At 41.0% G+C, this 14873-nt stretch overlaps 1 protein-coding gene across 2 annotated transcripts in view; it reads left to right on the top strand.

Moving 5' to 3' along the window:
- The window catches only part of ADAM17 (ADAM metallopeptidase domain 17), a 48857-nt gene that overhangs the window by 1067 nt on the left and 32917 nt on the right, over window positions 1-14873 (top strand). For both annotated transcript variants that reach the window (XM_066385941.1, XM_066385940.1), the window contains exon 2: window positions 11484-11616. In XM_066385941.1, coding sequence (XP_066242038.1) covers window positions 11484-11616 — 133 coding nt within the window. The remainder of the gene's footprint in view (window positions 1-11483; window positions 11617-14873) is intronic.

The following is a 14873-nucleotide window of genomic DNA, read 5'->3' as shown; positions in this document are numbered from 1 at the left end:
TGCCAGGTTGTAGCCTTTCAGTGAATTTTCATGGTTGTATTTGGTCACCAGATCCCATCATGGTCTTAACGTGCAGTGTTGGGCAGATTTGGACACCACGTGGGTGTTTTTGAGGGGCTGATGCAAAGTTTCGCAATAGTCCCCTGCACTTCTCTTATTTAATGGAGAGAAATTGTCGGTGGCTGAGGGTGTTAGAGGTGTTGAGTGTTCTCACCTAAACAGCTACTTTGTGGTGGATCTGAAATTGAAATGGTTACAGGTGACCAGTTGAATGAAAGACAAGGGAGCTAGCTTCTTAGGACTTGCTGCGATACAAGTCCTGTATTGATAAGTCAATACAGATTGAAGGAAAATTTTGAGGTAGAAGTGGTCAGGGTGGAAGGGAGGGATAGGATAAGGATCAGCTTCATAGGGCTTCATGTTAATAAAAATAACAAACATGTATTTTGAGATATTAAAATTTTCACCACTCTAACACATCTGATTCACTTTTATTATTCTGTTCACAGGCAGAAAAATATGGAGCATGAATACTAGGGATGCACATAGGGAAATCTTGCTTTCTAGATCAGTTATCATTCAGAGATCATAAGGGGTATTTTTTGGCCATGTGTTTTTTATTTGCATAGTGTAGAATACCGGGGCGGGAAAAATGCATGGATTTACCCAGTTCTTTGCCAGATGTTTGAAGAACACATATGGTATGCAAGTATCATGTGTGGCTTTGGAACTACAAAGCTCAGACAATACTCACCTTCAGCACACTGTGGCATAGTGGAATGGGGAAATCTGAACAGGCAATTCCACAACTACCTGGAAGAGAGGTATAGAGCACAATCTGGCAGGTAGTACTGTCACAGGGAACTGAACCTAGCCTGGAAAGGTTAGGCGAGGCTCCCTGAAGGAGGTTATATTTGAGCCCAGAGTTTAAGGTTTAGGTAGGTGAAGAGGGAAAATAAGGACACTCCTGATGGTGCCCTTAGAGGGTGTTGAAATTAAATGTGGGGATCGTGCCTGGTTTTTAAAATAAAGCAGCAGGAAAAATGAGTCTCTGGTGTGGTGAGTTGTCAGGTTTACACAGTTAGTGATAAATATATGTCTTGTGGGTATTTTTTTTCTTTTGAAGACAGTTGACTTACTGTGTGTTTTTGATGGCTCAGGATATAATTTGTTGCTTAACTTAACCCTGCTATTATTTAGATTGAATTGGTCAAGACCAATGAATAGTTTCATAGTTAAAAGGGCATTGTTTATAGTTTATTAGCCTACTTATCCTATAAATGTTACTGTAACTGTCTATATATTGATTAGGGATTTGAATCCTGGCTTTTGGAGTGCTCCATTGGTTATGCAAAATGATTTCATTCGAACTGTTATGAATTGCATAATTTAGGAAAGTTATGAATCATGTGAGCTTAGTCACGAAGATATGTTGAAGTTGCAGCTGGGGTGTATAAGTCTCACTTTGATTTCAAAAGTGGTTTCCCTTAAAAAAAAAAAGTGGTTTCCCTTTGTGTTACTTTTAATATAAGAGGATGTAGTGGGTGGAAAGAAAAAAATGTAGGTCACAGATGAGGGATGAAAGCTGAATTGGAATCATATGTTTAGACATTTACCTTGAGGTTTTCCGAGTGGGGATTCTCCACATCGCACTGTTCATTTCTCATTGACAGGACCATTTTATTCAGCGTTTTGACATCTGGCTTCCTCTTTTGATGTTAATTTTGCTTACAGGCTGCATTCTTTTGAAACCCAAACACGTAACCACCCTAACTGTTCCCTCTACCCTTAAAGGGAGAGTGAGTGCAACTGGGTTTTGTACTCATCAGAGATGAACTGAATTCTAGAATAGAATGAAGGGAAGAGTGAAGCAGAGAGCCATGGGGGGGGGGGGGGGGCAACGAGAAATCCTTTTGCCCTTTACAGGATTTTCCAGAACATTAAGTATAGGTGTCCTTCAAAGCCAAGTGTGGTTGATGTTTGGATTCTTCACCATTTTGTATTTATGAGCGATGGCGAGTGTGTTTAGTGGGAAATATAATTTGAGAAAATTATGAGAAATATTGGTAGGGCAAGAGGGACAGGACAGGCTTCAGTGAGTGAGAAAGGGGATGAAATGAAGTGCTTTATCCTGTATCTCCTAACTATGTAGTCCTTAGTCCTAAAACCAGCCAAAAACATGGATGTCTGCCTGCCCACACTTCTCCTTTTTTATTCTATTTATTAATTTTACAGAGGGCGGGGGCAGGGGCAGGGAGAGCAAGAAGTATCAACTCAGTTGCTTCACTTTTTAGTTGGTCATTGCTTGCTTGCTTGTACGTTCCTTGACCGGGCAAGCCCAGGGTTTTGAACTGGCGACCTCAGCATTCCAGGTCGACGCCCTATCCACTGTGCCACAGGTCAGTTTTTTTCCTTTTAACCTGAATTTAGGTGCTGACAAGTCTTATCTGCTGCCTTGGTTTCCCTTACTATCAATATATATTTGACTGTATTCTGATAACTACTATCTCTGATGTAGACTTGTTCTCTGAAGTTTCACCCTCATGTGTCCATTTCCCCACATGATGCTTCCTAGTGTTCATAGGCACTTCAGATATAACATGTCCAAAATTACTTTATTGTCTGTTTGATTAGAAGAATGAGTATAGGAAAGAGGGTTTAGTTTAGGTATAGTCAGGGGTGCTGAAAATTGTGGAAGTAATCTCATTGCCTGCCCTGCATTTGAATCTTTTTCAGCTACAGAGTCTTATGGACCAATCCAGGTTTCTTCAAGTTTCCCTTGGGCAATGTGGAAATTTGTGCTCAGTTTCCATGTGATTGGTTTTGCTGAAGAGTCTTGGTCCAGGTTAAATCCCAACCCTGGTGAAGAACTCTTGACAAGGAATCATTTGAGACAGCTCATCTTCCATCCTATCCCTAATTGGTATAAACCCCTAAAGTGAAGTTTTTAGTGTTCAGGACCTGGGATCTCCTGCCTATCAGAGACCACTGCTCTCCTTTTCTCATCTTTTATTCCCAAGGAGGGATTCATTCACACCCACAGCTTATTGCACAGTAACCAACCAGGCCGCCCTCTTGTCCGGCACGTTTCGGGGAGTACTGGAGAGCAGTCAGGTTCGTCTGTCTTCTGTACAAGCAGAATAAACACTTGACAGTAGTCCTGGATTTATCTTTTCCACTTCTGACACCAGAAGTAGCAGTATGACACTACAGTGTCACTTTGGGGGAATGTTTTGTACTCCATGCAGCAGAGCAGTGCAGAGCAAGCAGAATGCTACAGGGGTTACGTGTTACACTTGCAAGTTGTATTCCAGGAAATGCAATTTATTACAAAGAGAAAAAGAGAAATTAAGTATAATTCCACAAATGTTTCTAGATGCTTCTCATTCAACACTTCATTGTTTAAAAGTCAGTTTTAAAAATGTTGTCTCAGGGCCCTGGCCAGGTGCCTCAGTGGATAGAGCATCAGACCGGATGTGCCGACATCATGGGGTTTGATCCCTGGTCAGGGCACATAGGAGAAGCAGCCAGTGAGTGCACAACTAAATGGAACAACTAAGTGGAACAACTAGCTGATGTTGTTCCCTCTCTCTCTCCCTTCCTTACCACTCCCCAGTGCCCCCCTCTCATCAATGGAAAAATTAAAAAAATATGTTGACTCTGGGCTTGATGAAAGAAGTATGGGCATACTTTATGTCATTGTATCAAATTCAGTGGTCATAAAATCTTTTCCAGGGAATGAAACATTTCCCCGAAAGAGAAGGGTGGAGTGGGAGGTGTATCAGATCTTCTAGAGGCCACTCCATGTTCTCACCCAGAAAGCTAGTTTATCACAGGCCCGAAGGTCCAGCCTTCTCTTTATTCTTGGAGAACATATAGAAGGCACAAAATAACTGCTGCTTTTTACCACTGATGCCAATGTTGAAAGTCATACAATCAGAGATTGGTCCTCTCTCTCTCCCCACCTGAAATCACTATATGACATATCAGTTACAGAATTGCAAACATATGATGACCTAAAGCAAAAAATCCTATGTAAATGAACAGTGTAATTGCAAACTATATACTGTATAAGGGACAAGATATAGTATGGAAATTCAGACTCTTTCAGCATCTAGCTGTCTCTCATACGAACCCCCCTCATTGAAACCTTTTTTTTTTTTTTTTTTTTAAGTCTTCATGGATATGGTGCTACTATGTTCCCTGATACCCAAACTAGAATCTACCGGGGGCGTCTTTCATGGTCTGCACGTGGATTGCTGAGCTGCTTACAAGCCGATTTCTGAGACTTCAGTCTGTTCTCTGGCCCTCTCTCCACACTGCAGTCACAATGAAATTTCTAACTCACAGCTGTTTCCCTTATCCAAAGACCTAGACCCTTAATTTAGCGCCACAGCCTTTCATGACCTCTCCAGTCTGACACCTTTTCACGTCCTCTGGGGTTCTGCACTGCAGCCTGAGTTGCTTTCATTGCTTTGAGTATTCTTTTCTCTGTTTCCTGTGGACCTCAGCACATCTTATGTCTCCTGCTTAGAACCTTCTTTTTCCTTCTCTTGGCTTCCTCCTCATCCTTTCGTTCTTCAGTGTTGTTTCCTTCGGAAAGGCTCCCTTGGCTTACCAGGCAGGGGTCATGCTCCAGCTGTGTCCTTCCCTGATTCCTGCACCTTCCTCTCCCTTGGTGCCAGACATACTTTTTAATTATTTTTGTGTGGTACTCTTTCTACCAATATCACAACGTTGGAAATATATTTCTCTCTCTCCATTATATCTCTAGTGCTTGGAAAGTAGGAGGTTTTCAATAAATATTGAATAAATGAATAGGTGGAGTCTGGGGAAAGAGGAGAACCAACTGCAGAATGTGTGTGCAAGAAAGGAGGGTTGGGGTGGGACAGATACAGAAGCAGCAAGGAAGGGGGTCTCCAAGGACAACTATGTAGGAGGCCAAGTGAGGGAAACATGCGTGTGGCAGAGAAGAGCAGGAAGGGCGGGAGGTGATACCTAAATCGTAGTTATTCTAGTCTGATCTTTTGAGTGGTCTTGTGTTTTTTGATTTCTCTTTGTAGCCAGCTGAAATGAGAAAAAGCTCAGTAATTTAGGGTGATTGCTGGAGTAATTTGTAGAAATCAAGGAAGGTGTTCTTATTCCAGAGACTGGGCAGCCATTGTGGAGTTTTTGAAAGGGAGGTTATGACCATACACTGAGCTAAGAACAATAGTTAAGTGGTTTAGCCTGACCTGTGGTGGTGCAGTGGATAAAGCATCGACCCGGAAATGCTGAGGTTGCGGGTTTGAAACACTGGGCTTACCTGGTCAAGGCACATATGGGAGTTGATGCTTCCAGCTCCTCCCCCCTGTCTCTCTCTCCTTTCTCTCTCGCTCTCTCTCTCCTCTCTAAAATGAATAAATAAAAAAAAATTGTTTTAAAAAAAATAGTTAAGTGGTTTATATTGTTTATTGACAGATTTGCATGTGGCTAAAGGATAAAGACTCTTGGAAAATAGGGCAAATATAAATTCTGTTGAAAAAGCTATAGAAAACTGAGACTACCAGTAGTTGAAATTTGGGAAGTGAAGTGCAGTGAAATATGGAGTATCTGCGAGGTTACTTGCTTGTGAAAGGACAGCAGCAAGTGCAGGAGGTCAGTTTGTTGAACAAGGACAGTGCTTTTAACCATGCTGTTAGGAATGGCTCTAGAACATCCAACTGGTGCTATGTAGTTCTTGTACTAGGACAAATTACAATGGAAACATAGTAGTTTAGTTAAGTATTGTTTTTTAATTGATTGATAAAAGAGAGAGAGAAATATTCATTTTTCTTCTACTTAGTTATGCATTCACTGGTTCCTTCTCCTGAGTGCCCTCTAGTCACTGATTGAGCTAACTGGCCAGGGCCAGAAGTTAAGTATTTTAAAGTGCTTTAGCAAGTTACATTTAAAAAGTGCTTGTTACGGAGAAAATATACCTAAAGATAACCAGTGAGCCTGACCTGTGGTGGTGCAGTGGATAGGGCGTCACCTGGAACGCTGAGGTCGCCAGTTTGAAACCCTGGGCTTGCCCGGTCAGGGCACATATGACAAGCAATCAATGAACCACTAAAGTAAAGCAACCAACCATGAGTTGATACTTTAAATTCCTCCCCCTTCTCTCTTTCTCCTCTCTCTGTAAAAATCAATAAATAGAATCTTAAAAAAAAAAAAAAAAAAGATAACCAGTGATGTTACTATCTTGCTCTTACTATTTTTTTCTAGGCCTATTTCATACATAGTTAAGATCATGCAATTTGAATAGTTTTTTTTTTAAAAAAAAACCTACCTTTGTTTAATATTATAGTTTCCCATGTTCTTTTTTTTTTTTTTTTTTTTAAGATTTTATTTATTCGTTATAGAGAGGAGAGAGAGAGAAATGGGGAGGAGCAGGAAGCATCAACTCCCATATGTGCCTTGACCAGGCAAGCCCAGGGTTTTGAACCGGCAACCTCAGTGTTTCCAGGTTGACGCTTTATCCACTGCGCCACCACAGGTCAGGCTCCCATGTTCTTTTTTTAAAAATTTAATTTATTGATTGATTTGAGAGAAAGAAACATTGATTTGTTGTTTCACTTATTTATGCACTCATTGGTTGATTCCTGTATGTGCCCTGACCCGGGATTGAACCAACAACCTTGGTGTATCAGGACGATGCTCTAACCAACTAAGCTACCCAGCCAGGGCTCCCATGTTCTTAAAACCCTGTTTTTAAGAGCATTTTAAATGATTGCATTTTTTTTCTTGGTTATTTAGAATTACCATAATTTATCTGTTTCCCAGTTATTATGTTTTTATTTTTATTTATAAAAATAATGCAAGGCTGAATAATGAACATTTTTGTATTTAAAGGTTCTTTTCTTCCATTTATTTCCTTTAGCCCAGTTCAGTGTGGTTCTCAAACTTCAGTGTATATTAGCATCACTTGCAAGGCAGGTTAAACACAGATTTTTGGGTCCTACCTCAAGAATTTCTGATTGAGTAGAGAACAGATCTGAAAACTCATCTTTTTAACAAGTTCTCAGGTGCTGCTGCTGATGTGGGGAGCACACTTTGAGAACACCTGGCCTGTAATATTGACAGTGAAACTACAGTATTGAGGTTGAATTTCTCAGTCAGTAGAAGTGATTATGATCTTGAATGAAACTGAATTCATGTACCAACCTGCATCGTGAAGTTGAAGGGTGAAGGATCGTATCAGCATCTCAGCATTGAGAATTGGTGCAATTTGTGAACATAGGAGTACTGTTTCATGCAAGGTTTTATGCTGGGTATTGTGAGGGTAGGGTGCCATGGTGAATAAAACAGCTCCCTTTTGGCCATTTTACAGTCTATTTGTGAGATAAAAAGCAAATATAATTCAAAAGTGCCAGAAGAAACACAGCTTCAGAATTCAGAGGGAGGTGAGGTGAGGTCCTGTTTGGTTGACTTGTCAAAATGTAGGAGGCCAAGAAGTAGAAGGTCCAAGAAGAGCCAGACTATCTTTAAGGAGTTTAAAAAAGTATGACATCACACGTTGGCTGGAGAGCTCAGTTGGTTAGAGTGTCGTCTCAGTATGCTAAGGCTATGGGTTCGATCCCGGTCAGGGCACATGTAAGAATCAACAATGAATGCATAAATAAGTGAAACAACAAATAGATGTTTTTGTCTCTCTCTTTGTCTCTTCCTCTCTCCCCCTCTTTCTCTCTAGAATAAAAAAATAAAAAGAAAGACCCTGGCCAGGTAGCTCAGTTGGGAGTGTCATACGCCAAGGTTATGGGTTCAGTCCCTGGTCAGGACACACACAAGCCTCAATGAATGGATAAGTAAGCGGAACAACAAAGCAGTGTGTCTCTCTTTCCCTCCCTCTTTTGCTTTCTCTCTCTCTAAAATAAATTTTAAAAGCCTGACTAGGCAGTGGTGCAGTGGATAGTGTGTTGGCCTGGGACGCTGAGGACCCAGGTTGAAACCCCCAAGGTCACCGGCTTGAGCACAGGCTCAGCAGTTGAGTGCGGGATCATAGACATGTTCTATGGGTTGCTGGCTTGAGCCCAAGGTCGCTGGCTTGAGCAAGGGGTCACTGGCTCTGCTGGAGCCCCCCAATCAAGGCACACATTAGAAAGCAATAAACAACTAAGATGCTGCAACTATGAGTTGATGCTTCTCCTCTCTTTCCCTTCCTGTCTGTCTGTCTGTCTCTCTCTAAAAAAATAAATAAATACAAATTTTAATACTTTCTTTTTTAAGTAAACTTTATTTTCAATTCTTTTTTTTTCTCTTTTCTTTTTTCTTTTCTTTTTTTTTTTTTTTTAACAGACGAGAGAGAGAGAGAGAGAGAGAGAGAGAGGGATAGACAGGGATAAACAGACAGGAACAGAGAGAGATGAGAAGCATCAATCATCAGTTTTACGTTGTGACACCTTAGTTGTTCATTGATTGCTCTCTCATATGTGCCTTGACCGTGGGCCTTCAGCAGACCAAGTAACCCCCTGCTCAAGCCAGCGACCTTGGATCCAAGCTGGTGAACTTTTGCTCAAGCCAGATGAGCCCGTGCTCAAGCTGGCGACCTTGGGGTCTCGAACCTGGGTCCTCTGCCTCCCAGTCCGACGCTCTATCCACTGCGCCACTACCTGGTCAGGCAAATAAATAAAGTATGGCATCAGTAAATTGGGGTATTCAGCCAGACAGGCTCAAGTTTAAAAGGCGAAAGATTTATGTGATCTGAAGAGAAACCAGAGTATGCTCAAGTTTAAATCTCAGTTCTATGCTACATTAGCTCTGTGACATTATTCTCCCTTAGTCTGTTTTGTTATCTGTAAAATGGGGATAATAACTCAGGGATGTTTATGGAGATAACATAAAACACTCAGCATGGTGTCTTATAGGAAAGAAACACTCAAAAATTGTTGAATAAATGGTAAACTTGATTTTTATTGGTGCTGCTAAGCATTATAGACATTAGCAAGAATGGATCACCAACAACCATTCATAAGCATAAAAGTGATTGATGCCTTCTGAAACAGCTTTCCCCTGGATTAAATTTTTTTGAAAGATTTTATTCATTTATTTTAGAGAGGAGAGAGAGAGAGAAGGGAGGGAGGGGGGGGAGGAGCAGGAAGCATCAACTCCCATATGTGACCGGGCAAACCCAGGGTTTCGAACCATTGACCTCAGCATTCCAGGTCTGGATTAAATTTAAAAGGAAATTTTGTTAACAGAAGATGGTGGCACCTAGCAAATGTAAAAATTGCTGTTACTTTGTATAATTTTAACTTGAGTTAGACCCTGGGGTGGACTTGAATTATGATCCTGTAGCTGCATGCCTACCCTCTGCTGTCTTCAGGGTTGCAGAGGGGGTGGCATTCTTCCTCTTTTGACCACTCTTTACAAACTGGCCCTTCCTGCTCCCTCTGTCTGCAGTCCTGCTTTAACATCCACAGTACTGACTTGTATTTGTACATTGTCTCTCATCTCTCCCACAGTAAAACAAGTGCAAGGACTTTGTGTATCTAGCCCAGTGCCTGGCACAAAGCAGTGAATGAGTGAATTGAAGAACAGACCAGTTGAGGAAGTTTAAGAAGAATAATAATTTTGGGGCGATTCTTTATTTTATACAAGGTGTTGTGAGCATATTTAACCTCAGTAGCAATTCATTTGTATTTTAAGCTCCTGCTCTATTTTGAGGACATCCTAAGTCCAGTGGAATGATTTTGAATACCATTGCTTCTGCAGTGATATTTGTTGAGGGAAAAGGAAAGCATCAGCTCAAATATTTTTAGACAGTTTCTACAGAAACTTAAGTCACCAAAATTATATTCCAAAAATTCTCCTGATTTTGGAAGAGGCAGCAGAGTTGCTGTTGATGACAAGTGACTTATAGGGCAGCACAGAGTTTACTCTTGCTCTGTATCAAATAAAAACATTTTGTTCTATTTTTGGGGCAGTGAGTGATTTTTGCTTTTCTTGGGTTCCAAATCAGTTGATAAAATAATTAGCCTGACCGGGCGGTGGCGCAGTGGATAGAGTGTTGGACTGGGATGCTGAAGACCCAGGTTCGAGACCCTGAGGTCGCCAGCTTGAATGAGGTCTCATCTGGTTTGAGCAAAAGCTCACCGGCTTGAGCCCAAGGTCACTGGCTCGAGCAAGGGGTTACTAGGTCTGCTGAAGGCCTGTGGTCAAGGCACATATGAGAAAGCAATCAGTGAACAATTAAGGTGTTGCAATGCGCAATGAAAAACTAATGATTGATGCTTCTCATCTCTCTCTGTTCCTGTCTGTCCCTATCTATCTCTCTCTCTGACTCTCTCTGTCTTTGTAAAAACAAAACAAAACAAAACATAAAAAAATAATTAATGTTGATTTTTCCCAGGGAGTAGTTTGGTTTTATTCTACTTCCTGGTGTTGACTGGATTTATCATCTGCTGTATTTATTGAGGACAGCAGTAATAGGGATATTAATCACTTTTTTGCTCTTTAATTTGAAATATGTGATTTTTCTGTAAAAGATTTACTTTTCTAGTTTTGGTTTGCTCAGGCCATTAACACATTCATTGCTCTTTCTTGCTACACATCAACTGATAAGAAATTGATGCGGCCCAGGTTGGCAGTAGGCAGGTTGTGTTGGTTACCTTGATGTTAGGAATTGTAAACATACAAGCCAGAAATTCCTTTATTTATTTACTTGCTTATTTATTTATAATTTAGTTATTTTTTAAGAGACACAGACAGGAAGGGAGAGAGATGAGAAGCATCAACACATAATTGCAGCACTTGAGTTATTTATTGGTTGCTTCTCATATGTGCTTTGACTGGGGGGCTCCAGCTGAGCTAGTGACCCCTTGCTTAAGCCAGCGACCTTGGACTTCAAGTCAAGCTACCTTTAGACTCAGATCAGCGACCATGGGATCATGTTGATGATCCCGTGCTCAAGCTGAATGAGCCTGCACTCATGCCGGTGACATCAGGGTTTCAAACCTGGGACCTCTATCCACTGTGCCACCACTGATCAGGCAAGCCAGAAATGCCTTTAATTTAGAAGTTAGATCATTGCATAATATGATACTCTTTGAGATAGCAAAATTATCACTATCTCATATGAACATGCTGTCATGTTAAGATTTCCCTAATTGTCACAAATATCTTTCCACAGTTGGTTGGTTTGACCTAGGACCTAAAAGAGTTCACACATCGGCTTGCTTTACATATTCTTGTCTATCAGGTCTTAGCTCCTCCCTTCTTTACCATACCTTTTACTGTATTTCCTGAAGAAACTGGGTCATTTGTTCTGTGGGAATTCTAACATTCTGGGTGTGGCTGATTTGCTTGCTAAGGTTATTTAATTTGGCAACATGGATATTTAGGTTTGTGCCGGGCACTTCATAATGTGTCCTATTAGGAAGAGCTTGTTATCTGACTCTCATTTTAGTAATATTACAATCGATTAGTAGGTTTACGTGTTAATAACTTTTTTGCCTTTATTTCAGAAAAGCTTGATTCTTTGCTCTCAGACTACGATATCCTCTCTTTATCCAATATCCAACAGCATTCTGTAAGAAAAAGAGCTCTACAGGCGTCAACACACTTAGAAACACTACTAACTTTTTCAGCATTGAGAAGGTAATTTGACTATTCATAGAAAAATGTTGGGGCAAGTGGGACTTGGTTTGGCAAAAGCAGAAAAATAAGTGTTCCCCCACATAGATTATTTTTTTTATTACAGTTGACATACAATATTATATTAGTTTCAGGTGTATAAGGGTTTCTTGGAAATTACATTTTTAAAGATTTGTAATTGATATACTTAGTTTGTCCTGATTCTTACATCTAAAATTTATACTGATGATTATTTTTAAAAAGTAAATAGGTATCCCGAGGATGTCAGTGATGGTAATATGTTTACAGAATTTTAACAAAGAATTTAAATTAATTGAATTATTATACCTTAAAATGTTTGTGCTACTTTAGTACTCTCAGCTGTGTACTGAGTACTACCTTTATTTTATGTATGCAGACACTGAGGGTTAGCGATGAAGGATTTTTATTCACTACCCCACAGCCTAGTGGTCAGTTGAGTCTAGAATTTAATGCTCTTTCTACATTGAATTCTTTTCATGTCATAGCATGAATTAATAGATGTGGGCTGTTTGGGCAGTAATTTTATTATCTCTTAATGTTTTGCAAATGTAAATCTGTTAGATAATTGCAAGCTTCTTTCTAAAGTCTTTCTGGAGAGCTTTACTAATATCAGAAACAAACAGTGGGAGAACATAAATGGGCTGATTTTTTTTTATTCATATGATAGGCCAGTGGTCGGCAAACTCATTAGTCAATAGAGCCAAATATCAACAGTACAATGATTGAAATGTCTTTTGAGAGCCACATTTTTAAAACTTAAACTAAATAGGTAGGTACATTGTTATTAACTTAATTAGGGTACTCCTAAGCTGGCCAAAGAGCTGCATGTGGCTCGCGAGCCGCGGTTTGCAAACCACTGGGATATGCCTTCTCCAACAAATATTTTTTAAAATAAAAGTAATTCCGCCCTGGCCGGTTGGCTCAGCAGTAGAGCGTCAGCCCAGCATGTGCGTATCCCGGGTTCGATTCCCGGCCAGGTCACACAGGAGAGGCGCCCATCTGCTTCTCCCCCCTCCCCCCTCCCCTTTCTCTTTGTTTCTCTCTTCCCCTCCCACAGCCAAGGCTCCATGGGAGCAGAGTTGGTTGGGGAGCATGCGGGAGTCTGTCTCTCTGCCTCCTCGCTTCTCACTTCAGAAAAATACAAAAGTAAATAAATAAATATTGCCCCATTCTCTGTCCCTCTTACCACTCCCCAGAAGTACGACCACTCCCTGGATTTCAGAGAAATGATGGGTCCCGTTTGACAGCACAGGGGCCAGTGGGTACTGAGAGGCCACCTGCCTGCCTTCCTCTTGTCCTGGGCTTGCAGCCGGGTTCTAGCCCAGGGGGACCAGTGCCCCTGCTTTATCCAGCTTTGGGGTGTTTCTTCAGCTCTCTGTCTTGGGTTACTGTTCAGGAAACTGGGTCTCTCAGGGAAATACCAAGTTGTGTTTTTATAGCAAGAAGGGATAACCACCAAAGACGTTTGAGAAAAACATAGAAAATAAGAGGTTATTTCATCAGTCTCTTACTACATAATGACCAAAGAGGCCGCATAGCCGGTTAGGTAGAACTCGGACGCCAGTGTCTCCTTCTTGACCAAGAGGTGGAACGTTGCCATCTGCATCTAAAATCTAGGATAAAACAGAACAATTCACTTAAGGGAACTTCTACATAATGACACCTCTTAAATCTTTCCTATCGTGTCATTTAAGAATGCAGACTTAAGTTTTAAGACAACAATATGTTCCTAAGAGAAATGTACTTATTTAAATCTTTTTTTTTTTTTTTTTTGTATTTTTCTGAAGCTGGAAACAGGGAGGCAGTCAGACAGACTCTCTCCTGACCGGGATCCACCCGGCATGCCCACCAGGGGGTGATGCTCTGCCCATCTGGGGCGTCACTCTGTTGCAACCAGGGCCACAGAGCCATCCTCAGTGCCCGGGCCAACTTTGCTCCAATGGAGCCTTGGCTGCAGGAGGAGAAGAGAGAGACAGAGAGGAAGGGGGGGGGGGATGGAGAAGCAGGTGGGGGCTTCTCCTGTATGCCCTGGCCGGGAATCAAACCCGGGACTCCTGCACGCCAGGCCGACACTCTACCATTTAGCCAACCGGCCAGGACCAAATCTTTTTGCAAATATAAAATAAAATGCAGGTTAGAAACATGTGAAAAAGAATTTTTTCTTTAATTGTACCATTCAGCAATAATCACATTTTGAAAACATTTTTGGAGACGATATACACAAAGGGGAAACAGGATCATTTCATAATGTGCAGTATTGTTTCTGCAACCTGCTTTATCATTTAGCAATATATCTTGGCTGTCTTTTCATCTGAAATAAACATTCATTACTTGTTTTCAAAAAAAAAAAAAAAGAGTAATTCAGTTGTCTCTCAGTCTCATGGGAATTGGCTCCAGAGTCCATGGCAGATACCAGACCAGCAGATGCTCAAGTTCCTAATGAAATGGCGCAGTATTTGCGTATAATATACACATGCCTTCTGTATAGTTTAAATTATCTCTGGATTACTGGTAATACCTAATACAATTTAAATGCTATCTAAATAGTTGTTATACTGTATTGTTTAGGGAATAAGAAAAAATGTATATATTCAGATGCAACCAACCATTAAAGGCCTAACTTCATAGTACATGCCAGCAACACTGTAGCTTTAAAAATATATATTTTTGAGCCACAGTTGGTTGTGGTTGTGGAACCATTGGATATGGAGGACTGAGTATATGCACCTGGTTTAAAAAACAAACCACAGAGGGTTTAAGTTTTCACTTCTTAACCCAGTCCCATTTCTCAGATGCAGCGAGGTTTCCTGTTATAAACTTTCAAAAGATTTTAATGCACATTTCTTAATATGTATGTAGGTGTGATACATAGATAACATTGGTTTACCTTATTTTTAACAGCTGCATAAATATTTCTGTTGCATAGCATTGTAACTGTTTTGACCAGTGCCCTAAAGATGGATGTTATTTAATAACCCATGTGATATTTTCGTATAATAAACGGTAATCAGCCTACCCAGCAGTAACAGCAGTGGATAAAGTATAGATCTGGAATGCTGAGGTCACTAGTTCAAAACCCTGGGCTTGGCTCAAGGTTTGAGCATCGGCCTGGCGTGCAGGAGTCCCGGGTTCGATTCCCGGCCAGGGGACACAGGAGAAGCGCCCATCTGCTTCTCCACCCCTCCCCCTCTCCTTCCTCTCTGTCTCTCTCTCTTCCCCTCCCGCAGCCAAGGCTCCAT

This window comes from Saccopteryx leptura, chromosome 5 (genome assembly GCF_036850995.1).
Source record: "Saccopteryx leptura isolate mSacLep1 chromosome 5, mSacLep1_pri_phased_curated, whole genome shotgun sequence".
Classification (NCBI taxonomy): domain Eukaryota; kingdom Metazoa; phylum Chordata; class Mammalia; order Chiroptera; family Emballonuridae; genus Saccopteryx; species Saccopteryx leptura.
The sequence above is the reverse complement of the archived record's forward strand: the minus strand, read 5'-3'. Positions and strand labels throughout refer to the sequence as shown.